General features: G+C 40.1%; 1 protein-coding gene across 3 annotated transcripts in view; it reads right to left on the bottom strand.

The window, feature by feature from the left end:
• LOC139005587 (sucrase-isomaltase, intestinal-like) overlaps positions 1–21,570 on the bottom strand; it is a 174,710-nt gene that overhangs the window by 50,129 nt on the left and 103,011 nt on the right. For all 3 annotated transcript variants that reach the window (XM_070407808.1, XM_070407809.1, XM_070407810.1), the window contains 3 exons: positions 13,451–13,619; positions 12,952–13,048; positions 12,463–12,575 (listed from right to left, as the gene is read on the bottom strand). In XM_070407808.1, the coding sequence (XP_070263909.1) occupies positions 12,463–12,575; positions 12,952–13,048; positions 13,451–13,619 (379 nt within the window). The remainder of the gene's footprint in view (positions 1–12,462; positions 12,576–12,951; positions 13,049–13,450; positions 13,620–21,570) is intronic.

The raw sequence follows: 21,570 nt of genomic DNA, 5'->3' as shown, positions 1-21,570 counted from the left end.
TTGTTCCCCAGTAGGGACATAAGTAGGAGAAGCAAGTAAGGTAACAGGAAATTGGTGACATTCAGAGGAATAAGGAACTCCTATGCCTAAAAAGAATAATAAAAATAACGAACATAGTGCCCCATTCAGGAACACATTCCTCCCCACACACCCTCCCCTCCCATTCTTGGCAGGAGTGTTTACTCTCCAAGCAGCCACACTCCCCACCACCCACTCCACTAGGTTATTTTAGCAGTCCAGCCTCATAAGCCTTTGAATTGTGATCCCTGCTCTGAAAGACCACCGGACATTCTCTGTGTGGTCTTGAAAGTGCAGTGAATTGAAATGCTCTCTAACATCACGTGTTTTTCTGTTGATCGAGAGGCAGGCTGAACTGCAAAGAGCCCCAGGGATAGAATAACTGGCTTTAACCTTAGACTTTTCTAAACCAATAATTTGATTTTATGGGTCCAAAAATAACTGTGGGAAGCATATAGCAATGAACAGAAAGATTTATATACGAGGACTCTTAGAGCTTCTGCAAAGATCAGTTGATCCATCTCCTGAAGAAGCATGTAGGGAAAATCAGCAGATGTTATTAAACTGAAAGAACTTTCAGTTGTGAAAATAGTACCTGGGTTATTTTTAAATCCTTTTACCTACGTCCCCTGTGTTTCTGTGCTCATGTGGTTTCTGAACAAATGACTTATCAACTGAAGTGCACCCTTTCCACAAATTATAAATGGTTGCTTGTGTAAGAAATGAGACCTTATTTCACACTCAAATAGCAACAAACGTTCAGGAAACCCCTCCCAACTGACTATCTACAGGACAGATGTTGAGAGTTCAGATTACAGCAGCCAAATATGCTATGATATAGAGACTGATAACTTGACAAACTTAAAGTAAATTTTAAAAATTCAGTAATATTCTGAAATCATGCCCAAATTGGAACACTATAGAAGCAATTCCTAAATAGCTGATTTTAAGATACTTATAAACACTTAAATGAGTGTAAACCTGCCGGAGACCAATTCCAGCATGTACAGCAGGGCTACATCTGGGAATGGCTGAAGGCATTTCCCTAAACCTGAATAGGATACATTAAATTGATTTCTTGGCTGCCAGACAGCTAAAGGGCATCTTAATCTACATGTTATTGCCTTCTACTGGCCAAACACCTGAACAACCATAGGCTAATTCCCCCATTCTGACAATGGACTCTGTACTGAAACCCTGACCCTTTGAAGTGTATATCTCTGCTTCGCCTCAGGACAAGTTGTGTTAATAAAAAGCATGGGGTCCTGGGGACGAGGAGAACCTAAGGTCTGCTTAGACCTAAGACTTAAGACCTTAGAACTTAGCTCCTTTAGCTAAGCTCCTCTGACCCCCCAAATGCCTTTCAAAATTATCTTCATCTCTGGACTCTTATTTAAAATCTACGCACAGCCTTCTCCAGATTTCCTGAACCCTTCTTGATGCCAGAACAAGAAACCCGGCATAAACCTAACCTAAAGATCTTGAAACTTAAAGAAGAGGAAATCCTTTCATTAAACATATTTAATGACTTGCTCCTGGAAGATGATAAGAATACTAATATAATTTGTGCATTACTATGCAAATTCTCAAATGAAGGTGAAAATTAAGTATTGTCAATGCCATGCAAAATAAAAATGTCATTTCCTTGAGGTCAATGTGGCTTTAGAGAAACAATAACTTTTTACAATTTAAAACAGATTTTTAGAAGCACCTAGAATATATCAACATCCGTTACCTGAAGGTTATACATTTTGGGGGAAAAGAAACAAACAAAACACATTCCCAAGAGCTTTGCTTACAAAAACTTCATGTGATAGAAATGTCCCTAACAATTTCTTCAAAATTTAAAGCTATAGTTTTAAAGACCTACTACTTAAAATATTTTCATTTTATTTTATTTACATATATATTTTAATTGTATTTATTGTTGACAGTATTAAAGATGTCAATACTTAAAATCTTTTCAAAAATATATCGGTATAGATTGTATAGAAGTTTCCTTGGGGAAGAAATTAAAACAGTGAAGTTAAATAAACATGTTAGAAAATCCACAGAAATACTTATGGCCATTTACCAACATCATTTTGTATGTAGAAAGTATGATAGAGTGATAAAAATAATTAAATTTGGAAGCCATGATTATGTGGCTCTCTGTTATGTGTTCTTAGGCAACTCAATTCAACTTCATCAAGATCAGTTTCTTCAATTTTAAAATGGAGATAGTAATGCCTGTCTTGAATATCTCTCAAGTTTTTATATGCAACAACTCATAAAATACATGTAAAAGTGTCTGGAGAATGCAAGTTGGATTATTTCCATAATTTTGGTAACACATACTCATCATTCTAATCCACGTATTACTGACCAGTCGTAACCCAGTACATTTGGTGTCCAAAGGAAATTCAAAAGCCTTTCTTCTCTCCCCCCGAAACTGTCACTTTGACAGCTATCTCTGGCCATGACCCAATTTTGTAATAATACATTTAATAAGTACCTAGTTTTGCCAGGATGAATATATACTTAGATAGCTTTTCTATATGTTAAGAACTGTGTTCTAGAGTCTTCATATGTACTAACTTTTTAATAGTCAAAATAATCTTATCAGGTAGGTACTATGAATAATTCATTTTGCAGGTGAGAAAACTGGAGCCAAGAGATTAAAAAACTTGCCCAACATTACACAAACAGTAAGGGATAGAAACAGGAGTTACATTTAGGGAGTTAGCTTCAGGGAAAGTGTCCTACATTCAACTGTATCTCTCTTATACAGTGCAGTGTCATCAGGCAAAAGAAAACAAAACAAACAAAAAACAACAACAAAAAAAACACAAAAAAACAAACAAATACATTGTCTTCTGCATTTCTGACAAACATGGACCACCTCATAATAAGAATGAGAGTCACCACTCATTGGCCTACTATATATATAACCCTACCTAGACAGAGAGATACCTTTAATCTTGAGGAAAACTATGTAAGGGAAAGTGATAAACTGAATTTTAAAGATTAAGAAAGTTAAAGCTCAGACAGGTACATCAATTGACCAAATCCATGGGAGTCATACAGAGAAAAGCAAAGATTTAACACTTGAGGTCTGTCTGAAGCTAACATTGAACTGCCTAGGATTTGCCTTCTCAGAAAATTCCAAATGCTCACTGTAAGCTCACACAAAACTGAGGCATATGGGAGACTCAGATATTCTTGAGATACATAGATACCAAAAAATGAAAAGAAGAATAAATATGGGGGATTAGGATAGACACTGTAAACATGTCAGAAAATCTAACTTACTAATAGGTATATGCCAATAAAGTTTAATATTGTCCATGTAGCCATTTAAAAAGCAAGGTTCAAAAGGGAATCTTGGAGTATAATCTATTAAAACTCTAAGACTTCTGATACCTAAGCTTTCCAAGGTCAGATCTTTCCAAGATCATGTCTGTAAGACAAAAAGACCCCAAATCAAAATTACTCAGGGGATCGACCCGTCAAACTGATATACTACCATGGGCTTTATTTATTTTTGGTTTTCTAAAGTCTGCATGATGTCCTTAACAATGATTTTCTTGGTGACCATTGAGGAAAGTGGACCATTTCAAACAATCCCTGGAAGAATTTTTCCTTGGTGTCACAAAATTCAGCAATTTGGTGGCCCTTCAATTCTGCACCTAAATGTGAACTATAGCTTCCATTTTATAAGGCTAGGCAATTTTTAGAACTATAAAACTGGAAACACAGACAATAGTACATTCTTCCCCAAAACAATGTGCTTTGTGCCTTTCCTCATTTTCTAGTTCAAGAGCTATTGAAAGAAGAGGAAAGTGCAGCTAGAAAGGAATGTAAAGGTCAGAGAGAACTTACACCTTTTTCATACACATCACGGAACATAGCTGACAGGAACAAAGGCTTAGGATAAGATAAAATTTATTAAAATTTCAAACTTTACAAAGCAATGCACTAATTATCTAACAAAAAGGGGGATTTCACTCACAGATTTCCTATCCAGATAAATTTTAGATAAATCCTCTAGCCCCGTAAGTCCGTTTTTAGAAAATTTTGCTTTCTGGCTTTCTCACTGCTAGAAAATAGGACTGACTATTAAGAAAAATGAAAGTTCTAGTAGATTGGTTCAATATTGACTACTATTATGCCTCTCAAATTCTTCTTTGGTATAAAATTTTTATGGGGAAAAAAAGGCCGTTTGATGCCGTAGGACTCAAGATCACATGATTTTTCTTCCTCTTTGGAGAAGCCAGTGAATTTCTTTCCACAGCCATTATATTCTCCAGAGGAAGTCAGCGATTTTATAGAGAGCTTTAGCCTGAGGAAAGGACTCTTTGAGAATAATCTCCTTTGCAATATTTAAGCTTATTTTTAAAAACAAACACAAATTTTGATGAATTTACCTTGATATTACAACACGGAAATGAAGTTTATAAATGACATTAGATTGACAATTATATTAGTAATGCTGGTAAAAGACTAAATCTTATTCGGAAAACTACTTCTGTGGTTATGAGAAAAAGAAATGGCCCCAAATATAAAGTGGGCCCTTCCCCCTCTTCTAACTAGTGTCATGAATCTTCCCAATATGTGAACATACGGCAGCATCAGAGATCTTGGCTGGGCCAATGACACCCAGCACTGTCCCACAGCAACATAATGCAAGCCACAAATATAATCCACATTGGTCATTTTAAAATGTCTAGTACCACAGTTTTTAAAATGTATTTTTATTGATTTCAGAGAGGAAGGGAGAGGGAGAGAGAGATAGAAACATCAATGATGGGAGAGAATCATTGATTGGCTGCCTCCTGCAACCCCCATACTGGGTATCAAGCCTGCAACCCAGGCATGTGCCCTTGACCGGAATCAAACCTGGGACCCTTCAGTCCTCGGGCTGACGCTTTTTCCACTGAGCCAAACCATCTAGGGCTAGTACCACATTTTAAAAAGTAAGAGGAAACAGGTAAGATTTAATTTAATTTTAGTAATATAGTTTATTGAACTCACTATATCTGAACTCACAATATCACTTCAACATGCAAGTCATATAAAATAGTATTTTATTGTTATAAACATGTAATTATCAATATAATAGTGTTATTAATCTTGTTAATATAATGTTAATAAGTGGTATTAATATTTTATTAAATTAATGTGTAATATATACTATTGACATTAAAATATGGTATGAATAACATATTAATTAGCAATGTCACTTTCTTTTCCTACACGAAGGCTTTGAGCCTGTTTCCAGTTGACCTGGGCACATTTCCAAGCGTTCTGTGCCACATGGGGCTGGTGGCTACCACACAGGGTAGCACAAGGCTGGAACTCTGGCTCTCTGGTGTGAGCATTAGCATCTCCTGGAGAGATTTGTAAAATCCTAGTGCCAGGCCTGTCCCCAGGTCAATTAAATCAGAATCTCTGGGAGTCCCTCCCCACAACCCTCCACCTTCCACCTCATGTCAATTTTTCTCAAAATCAGTAGATTCTAATGTGCAACACTGAAGAAGCAGCGGCCTAGAAAATAGCCGGCATCGCTGGCATCACCACAACCTTTCAGTTTCATCTCAGAATTCCAGTTTGAATTTTTTTAAAAAAATTACATGCGGTTGACCTTCTATTCACTTTCTCACTTTTCTAGCAAAACCTGGAATCAGGTTCCCCTGAGTTGATTTTATCTCCACCACCTTGCAGTGCTATTGTATTTAAACCAAGCAAACATTTACAGTGGTATTAGTAATGATGGTAAAAGACAGTGTTTACTTGAGTCACTGGTTGGATCCTGTGCTGGCACCAGTGTGGGACATAAAACTCCTGAATTACAGAAAATTTTAATATGGAAAATCTCCACCTGTGAATACTGAGAAACAGGTTAGTCGGGCCGCACAGCATTTTCTCTCAGAAAGCTTGTCGAGTGGACACATGCCACGCCTTGGCCCTGCTCCTCTCTTTCTGATTGTCTGCTGCCTGCCTGGACTCATTCCCAGCTTCAGACCTTCAGCCGAAAGCAGGGCTCTGAGCCAAAGCAGCACTGGGGGAGCAAGACACCCAGTGCAGACCTGGCTTCTGAGAACCTGAGTGCGTCTTGCAGGTCTTCGTTTCTCTCTGCCAGAATGCAGGCAAGCAGATGTATCACATTGGTTTAGAAAAGGCAGTCTTCATAAACTGCATGTTAAACCTGTTGAATTCTACTCTATGCTTGAAAGCCAGGGTTAGACGCTGTAGCTAGTAGGATTTTTGGAGTTTAAAGGACCCAGGGAGACAGGAAGGTTAAGTGATTCATGCCCTGTCACAGAGCTAATTAGAGCACCCGAATGGGGGGTAGGAGCCAGTTCTTCTGATGCTTGAACCCAGTGCTCCTGCCATCAACAAACTTCAGTGTCTTAAAGTCCATTTCCTAGCCTTTGTATTCTAGACACAAATGAAAATTAATAGTCTTTTTCTTTTTGAAGGGATATTAGCAATAGCTATCAACATTTTAAATAGGCATGTCCTTCACTCATGCATTTCACCACATACGCCCTGCAGAAGTGTGCATGTGCCCAAAGACATTTGAACAAGGATGTTTGTTGCTCCACTCTCTACGATAGGAAAACATTAGAATGTCAGTTGGTACAACTTTTAAAAAGAAGAAAGATATAAATAACATCAAAGGCATGATCCATGAAAGAAATAATCGGTAAGCTGGATTTCATTAACATTAAAAAGTCCTGCTTTGCAAAAGGCAATGTCAAGTGAATTAGAAGACAAGTCACAGACTGGGAGAAAATATTTGCAAAACACACATCTGATAAAGGACAGTTACCAAAATATCCAAAGAGCTCTTAAGACTCAACAGTGAGAAAGCAAACAACAGGATTAAAAAAAATGGTCCAAAGACCTTAAAAGACACCTCACCAGATATACAGATGGCAAATAAGTCCCTGAAATACAGTCCACATCATATGTCATCAGGGAAATCTAAATTAAGTCAACAAGAGACATCACTGCACACCTATTAGAATGCCCAAAACCTGGAACAATGGCAACTTCGAATGCTGGTGAGGCTAGAGAGCCACCGAAACTCTCATTCATTGCTGGTTTGGAGGCCACTTTGGAAGTCAGTGTGGCAATTTCTTACTAAACTAAACATTCTCTTCCCATATGATCCAGCAATTGTGCTTCCTAGTATTTACCCAAAAGAGGTCAAAATTTATGTCCACATAAAAACCTGCATAGAGCCAAAACCGGTTTGGCTCAGTGGATAGAGCGTCGGCCTGCGGACTGAAGGGTCCCGGGTTCGGTTCCGGTCAAGGGCATGTACCTGGGTTGCAGGTACATCCCCAGTAGGAGATGTGCAGGAGGCAGCTGATCGATGTTTCTCTCTCATCGATGTTTCTAACTCTCTATCTCTCTCCCTTCCTCTCTGTAAAAAAATCAATAAAATATATTAAAAAAAAAACAACAAAAACCTGCATAGAGATATTTATAGCGACTTAATTCATAATTGCCAACATTTGGAACAACCAATATGTCCAGTAGATGAATCGATAAGCTGTGGTACATCCAGAAAGTAGAAGATTATTCGGTGCTAAAAATAAATAAGTTATTAAGCTTCAAAAAGGCATGGAGAAATCTTAAATATACATTACCAAATGAAAGTGGCCAATCTGAAAAGGCTAGTACATACATACTGTATCTAACTATATGACATTCTGAAAAAGGAAAAGCTATGGAGCCATGGCGGCTGATGGAGGATGGGAATGTACAGGCAGAAAAGAGAAGATTTTCAGGGCAATGAAAATACTCTGTATAATATTATAATAATATATATATCAAGAGGCATTTGTCCAAACCCATAGGATGTACAACACCAAGAGTGAATCCTAAGGTAAACTATGGGCATCAGTGATTATGTTGTGTCAATGTAGGTTCATCCTTGGTAACAAATGTGCCATTCTAGTGAGTGATGTTTATGATGGGGGAGGCTATGCATGTGGGGAGGCAGGATGTATATGGGAAATCTCTGTAACTTCCTCTCAGTTTTGTTATGGACCTAAAACTGCTCTAAAAAAATTATGTCCTAAAAAAATTATATAGATTTTATAAGTACTCATATGGAAAGATCTCTAACACAGAGGTAAATTAAAAGACCACCTCACAAAAAATAAATAGTTCTAGCATGATCCTATTAATACATGAGTGGAAAATATAAATACATGTGTATAAATTCATAGTAAATTTTTAGAGGAATATTTGGGAAACTATTAAAAGTGGTTGTTACAGCTACAGGCAGGAGGATTTAGGGGTATACTTCTGTATCATTTGACACTTTTACATGGAGAACAGATTTCCATAGTAATGTGTAATTAAAAATAAACTTATTCAGAAATATATTCATTGACCTCATTTTAAACAATCCAGAATAGTCACAAAGGCATGCTTATTTGGCAATGTAGATGTCCTTTCTAACTATGTAAATGAAGATTTTTTTTAGTGTCCCAGCATGCAGAAAGTTGTTAAGTCATTTGTGTTATGACTAAAGAATAAAGAAAAACTAATTAAAGAATGTAAATTAATTAGTAAGTTAATTAACTGAAATTGCACATAGTCTCCTTTCCTCAAGATTAATTTCGTTGGGGGCTTAGCATTATAAAAATAATATAAATAACTACCAATAATTTAATTTCATGTGGCTTTGAACGTTTGTTAGAAAAAAGCAGATTTGTAAATTATACCCAAAGCAATAAAAATAAATTGCTCAGAACATGGGTTAAAATTAAGGAAATAAAAAACTGATTTAAGCAGGGCTCTTCATTATGCGAGCCAAGGATAAATTCCATAATTCCTGATTTCATAGGTTTGGAGAGAGGACCTGGACTGGTTGGAAAGGCAGGACTAGAAGTCACTAGATAACAAAGCTTCCATTCATACTGTGTGTGAACTAGGAAGGATGCATGTAGAGTGGGAGTGTAGATCATCAACAGTAGGAAAAAGATTTCACAGAAAATGTGGTGCAAAGAGCAAGCTGATCACCAAGTAGATGAGATGGGCACTTTTCCCAATCAAAGGGAAAGCATGCATGCTAAGAACATAGCAGACCTTGAACATTTTCAGTAGGGCTGGAGTACAGAGTTTGAAAAGAAGTTGATGGGAGATGATGCTGTAGATACAGAATGGAAGCAGTTAATTAAAAGCCTGCTTAAGCTGTGCAAATTAATTTGGATGTTTTATCCTTCAGTCTTGTGTAGACGAGTATGGGAGTCGCTAGCCACATATGACTGTGAGTACTTAAAATATGGCTGGCCCAACTTGAGATGTGATGTTAAGTATAAAATAATGCACAGCAGGTATCAAGGACTTAGTATAAAAATATATAAAATACCTCATTATTATTTTTTGGCTGATTACATGTTGAAATGATAATGTTCTGAATAGAATTTCACCTGTCTTTACATTTTTTAATTGGCTACTAATATTTTTAAAATTACATATGTGTTTTGCAATACATATATTTTTAGTTGCCAATGACGCTTTAGACCAACGGTTCTCAACCTGTGGGTCGTGACTCCTTTGGGGGTCAAACAACCCTTTCACAGGGGTCGCCTAAAACCATCGGAAAACACATATATAATTACATATTGTTTTTGTGACTAATCACTATGCTTTAATTATGTTCAATTTGTAACAATGAAATTGGTGGTCACCACAACAGGAGGAACTGTATTAAAGGGTCGTGGCATTAGGAAGGTTGAGAACCACTGCTTTAGATACTGGTTAGATGTTTAACAGAGGAGTGAAAGATAGGGTTAACCGTTTAGAAGTATCCTCCTGACAAAAGTATGAATGAAGAATGGTTTGTAGGAAAACCAAACAGGAAGTAAGAGAACCAGTTCTCTAGTTAGTATAACCTTCCAAGGAGAAAGATGAAAGCTCATTAAAGCTAGAGTGCCAGAGACAAAATAAAAGGACAGAATCAATCCATGGGCTGTCAGACAATGAAGGATCAAGAAGAAGATAGTTTTTCAGTTTCTTGCCTGGATGATTGGGTTCTTGGTAATTCTGTTAACTCAGAAAATGATAACGGGAAGATCTAGTTGAAGTAAGAAGTTTAAAAAGAGATTATTAATTCTGTATAGAATATGCTGTGATGGTTGTGGAATGTGAAGTATACATTTTCAATAGGCAAAAATAAATATGCTGGAGTTCACAAAAAAGCTTTGGACTAGAGATAGGGCATGTGATTCATCAGTGCATGCATAGTAGGTGATGCCATTGCTGAAAAGCTGTTCTTCTTGAAGAGTACAGAACGCTGACGAATACTGATAGGAATACTGACACTGACGGAGTGAATAAAACATTTGTCAGGAGATTAAGAAAAAGAAGCTAGAGGGGGATAGGTAAACCAGAAAACACTGTTTCAAAGCTTAGCAAGTGGATTTCAAAGACAGCAATCAGCAGCTTCAGAGAAATCTAATAAAATAAGTGTCCATGATATGGAATTTTTTGGCCCTTCATGGGTGATTAAATGTATTTTATGCTTATTATCACATTTGATTCTTACAGCAATCATATGAGGTAGATACTACAATTATCCCTATGTTACAGATGCAGGAATGAGAGACACAGGAAGGTTAAGTAATTGCCCAAGATCACACAGCACATCAGCAGTAGGCAGGATTCAAACCCAGGCCCTCTGTAGGAGTGTTCTTACTAGGAATCTAAGCTATGCAGATGTATATAACCTCTCCTAGAGTACTCAGTGGGCTAAGGGAAGTTTATATTATCAACAACTAGAGGCCCAGTGAACAAAATGTGTGCACGGGTAGGATCCCTAGTGGCTGCTGGCTGCTGGCCGGGGCCTTCTTTCATTCCATGCCACCCCCTGGTAGTCAGTGCACGTCATAGTGAGCGATTGAACTCCTGGTCAGTAGAACTCCCAAGGGGACACTTCGTGTAATATATATATAGAAAATAAGATGAAAGAGAAAAGTTTATTTCTTTTAAACTGTCAGTTTGGGCCAGTTCTTCAAGTAAGTGAGAGATTGCTCAGGAGACAAGGTAAATGGGATTAACTTTTGCTTTATTTTTGTCACATCCTTTGCTAGTGATTTTAAAGGCTTTGAGAATCAAACCATAGCTGTTCTAGGCAGAGGGGACCCCTGCTGTAGGTGTCCCCTGGAATGAAGGACAGAAATAAGCAAGCAACAAGAAAAGGAGGATGGCGTCACTTTCAGCTTTAAGTAGCTCTCTCCTCAACCCCCCTCTTGTCTCCATTCTCATTCCCATCTTTTCTAAACCCCTTGATGAAGCTTCTGTAGACTTTGGGAAAGAGAACTGATGCATCTTTATGGAATCCCTTGAAACCACAAAATTTGGTGCAACCCTATTTCCAGCTGGGCCCAGGAGCCTCCCTCAGGCACTTCCTGATCTCCAGGAGAACTGAGAGATCTGATGGGACAGGTCCCCTTTCTCTTCCCATGATTGTCCAACAAAGGCCTTGTCTTTGCATTTTGAATTTCCTGCTTATCAGATTCAGTGACAGTCATAACAAAAGGCATTCTAGCAATTAGTATTTAAACAGCTCTGCTAAGACCCTCCCCTGGACCAAATCACATTCACCCTACCTTTCCCATCCACCTACTCTAACACCTACAATTATTTTGTTAGACAGTTTTTCAGGGTTAGCAAGTTTCCTGTTAGGAACTGCAGACATCCCTGTGGATTTTGGTAGTATTTGACTAGTTCACCCTGGGGAGATGGTTTGAGGAATGATGTGTGATAGGGGATGAGCAACAAATTGGCATGTACCTTGGCTACATTTGTGTACCAAATAGCTGGTAGATGTAGGGGCAGGGGACAGAAGTGGAGTATCTCCACCTCGATCTAGAAAGGAAAGATGTAGAACAAGGGTGGGGAATGTCCAGCCCACAGACCGTATATAATTTGTCTGGCTCTGCCAAGGCATTAAATGTTTCACCAAATATAGCAGGCAGATTTTTAAGTTGATAATCTTGCATGGCTCATGAATGAGGTTATAAATATCCAAATGGCCCACGGCAGAAAAAAGGTTCCCCACCTCTGCTCTAGAAGGAGGGCAAAAAGAAAGGTTGAGTATGGATGATAAACCAAGGTCACTACTGCACAATTCCCCAGGAGTTCTGTCCCATCAGGAGGTTTTCCTCCAAACATTGACCCCTCAACACCCAGTTCTATTGGATCTCAGAGAATCAAGTGGCTGGCTGATGAATCCTTTGGGAGAGAGTCAAGTGGCACAGGGTATGATGAATCAGAAGTAATGGAGCTGAGATGAAATGGTAATCAAGTCAGAAGCCTTTACCTAAAGGTGGAAACAGCTAGGAGATTGGAAGACTAAAGACTAGTTGCTAATTGCTCCCCCTTTCCTCAGAGCCAGGACAAAGAAAATGTGAATGTGAATTACTGCGCTGTACTCACTTCTGTGTACTGCTGGATAACATTTTCAGGAGTGGGGCCAAGAAACATATAGAAATCAAGGATTCCTCCAATGGTCCTGAATGTTAAAGAAGGAGATGGGCTCAGAGTGACATCTGGAAAGAACAAAGCAAAATAGAGAATAAGTACAAATAATATAAATGGCAGAGATCACTATATTAATATTTCTGCCATTTAGTTGCTACTTAGGTTGTCTATCTAATATTAGGCACTGAAATTTCTAGCATTGCTTGTTGAAGGACTTCTGATTTCTATAGTACTGTGTCTTAATAGAATTCTGCAATCTATTAGGATGACTGTATGTGATTCACTAAAAACCTTTCCATTTTGAAACAAAATATTAAATTGTAGACAGTCTCTCACTCTATATTGTTCTAATTAATAAGCATTTTTTTAAAGGGAGAAAAGGCAAAAAGCAGCATTTAAATTGTGCATTGGCTTCTTTATGATTTAACCAGATGACCACATTACCTTGGGCATTGGAATTCAAGAGGAGGACACCATGAGCATTAAAGTCTTTCTCAATGCACATGTAAAAAGGATGAACCCCATAGAGATTGCTAAGTGCCTGCAACATAAACAGAAATATTGTTTTTAATGAATTACAATTTAATTTTCCTATCTCAATGAGATTCAGTAGCAATTAGTGACATGCCAAAAGAAGAAGAAGAAGAAGAAGAAGAAGAAGAAGAAGAAGAAGAAGAAGGAGGAGGAGGAGGAGGAGGAGGAGGAGGAGGAGAAAAAAGAAAACAAAAGTGTCATATATTTAGTGAGGGTAAAAGTCAAACTAGTGAAAACCTGAGTGGATGTCAATTTCAAACTTGCCATTATCACCAATTAAGTATAATCCCAAATTATTTCTGAGAGTAGGTTTATAGGACCTTATAGAAAATCATTCTTAGCATTCATTCCCCTTTTCCCTTTCCATAAGTCAGATTTCTAATATTAAGAATCTATATCCACACATTACCACTGGCGACTGATCTCTGGAAAACATTCCATATCGAACATAATTCATGTCATGCTTAAAGGACGGATGTTCATGTTCACCAAATCCGTAGATCGAAGTCGATGGGACAGAGGTCATCAATTGTATGTACTGGTTAGAAAATATCAGGCCTCCAAGAGTCGTTTCCCACCTGTGCCAGACAGAGAAGCAGAAAGACAGTGACTGGGTGGCTTTTTTTATAAAAAATTTTTATAAAACTTTGATAAAAACTCTTTTCTCCATTAAATTCCTGTCTGAAAAATCCTGCAAAGTTAGCTTAAAGGGGGATGAGATAATAAAGACGGGATGTGAGGGATCTGAGGAAATGGCAATTCATGTTTGTTGAGTATTTGCTAAATGTTGGGTGTAATATATATGGTATTTCATTTAATCCTCACAATATTCCCTTGGGAAGGCACTATTATGCCTTTTTAAAATGAAGAATGCAGACTGGTGCAGCCACTGTGGAAAGCAATATGGAGTTACCTCAAAAAATTAAACATGGAACTGCCTTATGACCCAGCAATCCACTTCTGGGAATTTATTTAAATACACACACAACAACAACAACAACAACAAAAACACTAATTCAAAAGAATATATACACCCCTATGTTCATTTCAGGGTTGTATATAATAGCCAAGATTTAGAAACAGCCAAAGTGCCCATCAGTAGATGAGTGGATAAAACAGCTGTGGTGTATTTACACAAGGGAATACTACTCAGCCATAAAAAAAGAAGAAAAGTTCATCCTTTGCAACAGCATGGATGGACCTGGAGAACATCATGCTAAGAAAAATAAGCCAGTTAGAAAAAGACAAGTACCATATGATTTCACTCATATGTGGAATCTAATGAACAAACTGAACTAACAAGCAAAATAGAGACAAACTCATTGATAGAAAGCAGGCAGACACTTCTGGGGAGAGGGCTAGCAGGGAGGGATTGAGAAAAAAAGAAAAAAAGGAAAGAATTCCGAAACTTGAACAGTGTGGTGAATGTGGGGCGGGGGGGGGGGGGGGAAGGGTCGATAAATGGTGATGGGGAAAAATAAAATAAAATAATATATTTTTAATAATGACTTTTTATAAAAAGAAACTGAGACACAGAAAGAATAAAGTTACATTAACTTGCCTAAAATTACCCAAATAATAGTGCCAGGATTCAGTCAGTTTTGGTGCTCAAATTTTTGTGCAGCATTCTATCTGTTGAGATGAAAGTAGGTCTTTCTTGAAATAAAAGTGGTCTGTGATCAGATAAAACTTGAGAAACGTTGGGTTACCCAAACTGAGCTAGATTCTTTTCTGTAAGACTTTTTCAGAGTTTTGAATAAGTGGCAATGCCGACCGAATCTCCGAGAGCTGACTATTGCACTGACATTTCCCAAAGGTAAAGGATGAAAGAAGCCTTTTGTTCAAGAACACCTGTTCACATTGTGAGAGCCAGGGTTAAGGCACCTACCACGGGAAAGGAGAGAGTGGTGGTGGCGGCCGTGACAGCACACAGCCACAGGTGAGAGGCCCCCATGCTGCTCCGAACCCACAACCTTATCACAGCCTCTACTGCCCTCGGGTTCCCAGCCCTGTTCCCAGGGGCACGTGCTCCAAGGTTCCCGGCCAGAGGAGACCTCCTCACACCCTGGAGGAGACCGCCGTTTGTAGCCACACTGAACTGTTTGCTGGAACTTGTTCCTTTTTTAGTGTCTCTCTCTCTCCCTCCTTCCCCCTCCCCCTCTCGTTCAAGGATGATTTCCTGAGTGCCCAGCACTGGACACTGGAGAAATACATAGAGGAACGAGAGTCGGGAACAACTAGGTAGTTACAACACAATGGGATACATGTTGATAAACAAGTCCATGCTGACACAGGGGCAGAACAGGGCACATATCCCAGCCTGCGAAGGTGAAGGTCCGGGGGAATACGGTGAGCAGGTAAGTTCTGTGTGTGAAGAGTAATGGCATGTTTCAAATCTGTTTCCTATGGGAAAAAGCCTTTATTATCTTTTTTTCTTGTGTTCTTATTTGAATACAGGTTTTTCAGACCCTAATGAACTAGAACACGCATTTAATTTTTCAGGTCATCGGAAGCCTCAGAGCAAGATTTCTCTCATTTTTTCCTCTTAGTATCAAAACCTCGAAGTATAGTTTCCTAAAAGTTCATTGAAAGTTTCACCTAGCCACAAAGACATAAAATAAAGACCAACATGCTACCATTAGTTACTTTCTAAGTAACTAAATCATATCAGTAGCAATCATTTACCTCAAAGATTGTTTTAAAAAATTAATGACAGTGGAAAATGTGCTCTTATTTTGACTATTAAGCATCTGCCTCAAAGACTGTATAAAAATATTAATAGCACTTACCAATTGCTAAAGAAACCATTCAGAAAGACTATACAAAAGGATTATATTCAAAATAATTAAAAATTAGCTCAGCACACGGTGAGATATCAGAATCCCTGTGATGCAGAGAGCTGAAGACCCCCCAGAGGACGGGTCTTTGCAAGAACTGAGGGAGACATGCGGGGTCCTGGTTGAGAGCAAAGGAGGGCGACAGAACAGCAGGAGGGACACGGGACCAGCTCAGGGAATAGCTATTAACTACCAGGGAAGCATTTCAGCATTTTCCCAGCAGCTTTAACCATAAAGGAACCTATCTCTAAGGAACAGTAACCATTCCTTAGAGGTAAGGAATTATTTTCAAGCTCAATTTGCCAAAAACCTAAAGGTTACTTTACCTCTCAGAAAATGTAATTTAAGAAAAATCCTTTGGCCTTGACTTTTCTCTGTAAAGAATGGTATCGCTTAAGCTTTAGTAGTATGCTATCAACGATTCTTCCAAAACTAGTCTATGCTACCGTTTATAGAAGCACCTGGTTTTCCTGGGTTTATCTAAAGTGTCATTTACTTATATAAGGCAAGCAGAACTAAGGACAACCTGCTACAGATCTCATTAGTTGTAACCACAAACCTGAGATGCAATTCTCCTATATATATTTTATTAAATACTAGAGGCCCGGTGCATGGATTCGTGCACCCGTGGTTCCCTCGGTGTGGCCTGTAGGGATCGGGCTGCTGCAGGCGGCTGCACCGCTTGCGCTCATCCTGGCCCCGCTGCACCTACAGCAGGCTCGCGCCCACTCAGTCCCGATCAGGAGAGGCTCATGTGCTGCAGCAGCGCTCACCAGCCAGGCGTCTGGCGCGTCCAGTGGTCAGCTGAGAGGCACTCCCCCTGTGGGAGCTCACTGACCACCAGGGAGCAGCTCCAGCATTGAGTGCCTGCCCCCTGGTCGTCAGTGCGCATCATAGTGACTGGTCACTTAGGCATTTACATATATAGATACACTTATACCCTTTTCCTTAGCAAAAAAAAAAAAAAAAAGACCCATCTTTGCGGTTGAGCATCAACCTATAAACCAGGAGGTCATGGTACAATTCCCTGTCAGGGCACATGCTTGGGTAGTGGGCTTGATCCCCAGTAGGAGGCATGCAGGAGGCAGTCACAATGATTCTCTCTCATCATTGATGTTTCTATCTCTTCCTCTCCCTTCCTCTCTGAAATCAATAAAAATATATATATTTTAAAAAGGGAACCTAATCATTACCCATGGAATTCACATGTCAGTCGTTTTGAAAGAGCTGATTGTCAGAAGTTTGTGGCATGTTGTGAGTTGCTACCGCCAGTTCTCTAGGTCTGGAATAACTGACTTAAGGGGCATACACTCTGTCAGACCTCTCTTCTGCTTCTTGTTGTAACTCTCAATGTTCTCAAAGGGTTAGCACCATTCAGAGAATATGCAGTCACTTAAGATTTTCATAAGCCATATTAACCATTATTCTTTCCTATTTCTCATTCCCCTTCACGAACACTGATTATACATATAATTATATAATATATATTTATACTTATAAAATAAGGCAAAAGGAAGGAAAAAGACTTCCTGAATAAAGGAGCAAATTCCATTATTTATTTGGAAATTACCTACATTAAGCATTAAAAATTAGGACCACTAGACTCCAATAAGTAAAAAAAAAAAAAAAAAAAGACATAGTATTATGACAACAATGTTAATTGAGTTTTAAAATGACATTCAAATACATTGTTCAAATGCCTTCTCATTGATCAATTAAAACTAAAATAATTTTAGTGCAACTAAAATAATACCAGATGAAAAATAAAGTAGAATAATACCATACGACTTTGCCCTTAAATATTTTATAAATGAAAGAAAACTGAGTAGATCAGATAAAAATTAAAGTGAAATAGAACTGCTTTAGAATTTTACTTTCTTATATAGCTCTTTTAAACAAAAATAAGGCTTCACCACAACCAACTCCTCCCTTATTTCATTCTTCCTGTCAGAATTTAAATCTCCTTTTCCACTCCTCTTACCTTCGTTTTCCATTTCTTTCATTCTCTCCGCTGTTTTAATTAGCCCTACTGACAATAGGTAGTGTATTATTTATTATTCCTTATTCCCAATAGCAAACACCAGGTGAATGTACTTGAAGAACGCACAAGATGCAACAACATGTATTGAGTATTCATTAGGGGAAAGGTTTTACACAGAGTGATAGGAAGTTCAATAATTCACTTTCCCTTGGGTGCATGCTAACACAGACCTCTGAGAAAGCCCTCCCAGCCAAGCTGTCTGATGGGAGTGGGGTGAGCAAGGAGATAGAGAAAGTGAGCATCGTGACTTAGGGCAATTGGGCTCCTCGGGCTCCCATTCAGCCAGAGAGGGTATCAAAGCACCATTCATACCCATGTCCTCAACAACCAGACCCCAGGCAGCTGGGACATTTTCCTAAAAGGTGGCATGACAAGTCAAACAGGCTAGACCCCAGTCACTCCTTATCGCCTTCAGTCTAAGCAATTTCAAAAGAATTTGGTTTTAAGCCTTGAGCATCCACCATGTAGACTGTGGCCCTGTATTCTGACTTGACTTCCTAGTGTGTTAGGATGAATGAACTGCCTGTGCTCCTCAGATTAACTCCTCCAGTGATTCACTGAACTCCGACCTTTCTCTCCACTTTTTCTTACACTGTCATTCATATCAAACTATAAACACTTTGTTATTTTTCTCCTCTTAAGTGGAAAAAAAAACTTACATTCTCTCTCCTGACCTCATTTCTTTCCATTTCTTTATTCCTTAAAATTAAAGTTTCCAAAAACAGTCGCTCACTGTCACTCTTGCCAATTTCTCTCCCCACTCTCACTTGAAGATACTCCTCTCAGGCCTTACCCGCCACAAGACCACTGGAGCTGCTCTTGTCAAAGGGAACAATGAGTGAGCTCCAGAGATTGTACAACATTGTACCTATAGTCAGCAGTAATGTGGTGTACATTTAAAAATTTGTAGGTCTCATGTTAAGTGTTCTTACCACAATAAAAAAAAAAAGATGAGCAATGAACTTGTTGGTATAACCCCGTGTCCAATTCTCAGTCTTCATCTGACTTAATCTATCAGCAGCATTGCTCACAACCTCCTTCCTGACATGCTTTTTGCATTCTCTTTAGTTTAGGTGAAGAAACTCCCTATTTCTCTAATTTCAGTCTAACTATGTCTGAGCATATCTAAAACGTACTTACAGGATAGTGGACAAGTGTGCACTGATATTTGCTTATTGAACACTAGAGGCCCGGTGCACAAAAATTTGTGCACTCGGGGGGGGGAAGAGGGGGTCCCTCAGCCCGGCCTGTGCCCTCTCGCAGTCTGGGACCCCTCGGGAGATAATGACCTGCTGGCTTAGGCCTGCTCCTGAGTGGCAGAGGGCAAGCCCAATCCCTAGGTGCAGCCCCTGGTCGGGCTCAGAGCAGGGCTGATTGGGGAGTTGGGGCGCCGCCCCCTGTCATGCACAGAGCAGGGCGGATTGGGAGGTTGCGATGCCACCCTCAGTCACGCTCAGGGTAGGCCTGATTGGGGGGTTGGGGCACCGCCCCCTGTCACACTCAAGGCAAGTTCAATGGGGAGGTTGCGGCGCCACCCCCTGTGATGCACAGAGCAGGGCCAATCAGGGGGTTGGGGCGCTGCCCCCTGTCACTCACAGAGCAGGGCCCATCAGGGGGTTGGGGCACTGCCCCCTGTCACTCACAGAGCAGGACCAATCAGGGGGTTGGGGCACTGCCCCCCCCCTCATCACGCACAGAGCAGGGCCCATCAGGGGGTTGGGGAGCTCCCCCCTGTCACGCACAGAGCAGGGCCCATCAGGGGGTTGGGGAGCTCCCCCCTGTCACGCACAGAGTAGGGCCGATAGGGGAGTTAGGGCACCGCCCCCTGTCACCCACAGAGCAGGGTGGATCAGGGGGTTGGGGCGCCCCCACTGTCACACTCAGGGCAGGGCCGATGGGGAGGTTATGGCTCTACCCCGTCACACACAGAGCAGGGCCCGTGGGGGGGGGGGGGTTGGGGCACCACCCCCTGTCACACACAGAGGCGCAGGGCGATCAGGGGATTTGGGCGCTGCCCCCTGTCACGCTGATCTGGTGCCAGGAGACCTCTCGGCTCCGCTGATCCCGGTGCTGGGAGGCATATTACCCTTTTACTATATAGGATAGAGGCCTGGGGGCTGGCTGGTTTGCCCTGAAGGGTGTCCTGGATCAGGGTGGGGGTCCCCACTGGGGTGCCTGGCCAGCCTGGATGAGGGGATGATGGCTGTTTGCAGCTGGTCACACACCCTTCAGGGTGGGGGTCCCCACTGGGGTGCCTGGCCAGTCTGGGTGAGGGGCTGAGGGCTGCTTTCAGGCTAGGGGTTTTGACTGAAGCTCCCAACCACTCCTTTTTTTCTTTTTTTTTTTTTCTTCTGGGCCAGCTTTAGCTCTGGCTCTAGCTCTGAGGCTTCCACTGCTGGTTTGTTTGCCGTTCTATAATCGAAACAATGTATAACTTCAGCTCTGAGATCCCAGCCGGCTATATTTGTTAGAATGTTTCAAACTGCCAGCTCAGAGTCCGGCAAGTCAGGCGGGAACGTTGGAATCTGCAGTCCCTGGAGCAAGCAAGCCTCATGTTCGCTTCCAGCTGCCTGGCTGCCGGCCGCCATCTTGGCTGACAGTTAATTTTCATAAGGATACGCTGATTAGCCAATCGGAAGGGTAGCGGTCGTACGCCAATTACCATTTTTCTCTTTTATTAGTGTAGATTTGCTGCATACTTGAATATATGAAAATGATAAAAATAAGCCAGACATTGATTCTGCCATAAAGGAAATTAAAATTCAGAGAGAGGTAATAAGGTGAAATGAATATGATGTGAAGTATGGTATGGGATTTTTTAAAAAAATACAGATTTTGTTCTACTTCAGCTAGAAAGAAAGAGAGGTCACTTCCATGGATGGAAGTGTGATCAGACAAATTTTATGAAGAAAGTAGATTACACTTGGGAAGAATTTTGATAAGCAGAAGCAGGAGAGAAAGGCATTCAAGAAAGAGGAAATAGCCCGGTCGGTGTGGCTCAGTGGTTGAATGTCAACCTATTGACTAAGAGGTCACAGTTTGATTCCTGGTCAGGGCACATGCCCAGGTTGCGGGTTCAATCTCCAGTGGGGGGCATGCAGAAGGCAGCTGATCAATGATTCTCTTTTATCATTGATGTTTCTATCTCTCTCTCTTTCTTTGTTCCTCTCTGAAATCAATAAAAATACATTTAAAAAAAGAAAGAGGAAATAGTCTGAATAAATGTGGAAAGAAAGAAAAGTTTAGGGTAGATCTCAGAAATGGCAAGGCAGTAGTCCAGTTTGGCTTGGAGTAGGATGCATAAAGGTAGATACTGGGAAATTTGGGTGGGGTGTGGAAGAATGAAGTAAGCTTTGAACATTGTAAAGTTGAGGGATTAGCCGAATAAGAAAGTTCCTATTATCTGACAGGTAGCTGATAATATGAAATTGGAACACATCAAAGGTTTAAATAGAGATTCAGAGGTCTAAAGAAGAAAAGGGGCTAGAAAAGCCAGGGCATTATAAAGGGAGAAAGTGCAGATAAAAGAGATAAGAAGAAAAGATGAAATTATAGAGGATTTTGTCTGTATGTGTCTTTCTCAATACATAGAAGTCTAGAAATTTCAGTATATTCAAATTCACAATTAACCAGTAAGGTGGCATACATTTA

The sequence above is a fragment of the Myotis yumanensis genome, unplaced genomic scaffold, assembly GCF_028538775.1.
Source record: "Myotis yumanensis isolate MYYU_CA2020_CCGP unplaced genomic scaffold, mMyoYum1.0.hap1 SCAF_3, whole genome shotgun sequence".
Taxonomy (NCBI): domain Eukaryota; kingdom Metazoa; phylum Chordata; class Mammalia; order Chiroptera; family Vespertilionidae; genus Myotis; species Myotis yumanensis.
This window is presented reverse-complemented; position numbering and strand designations above follow the sequence as displayed.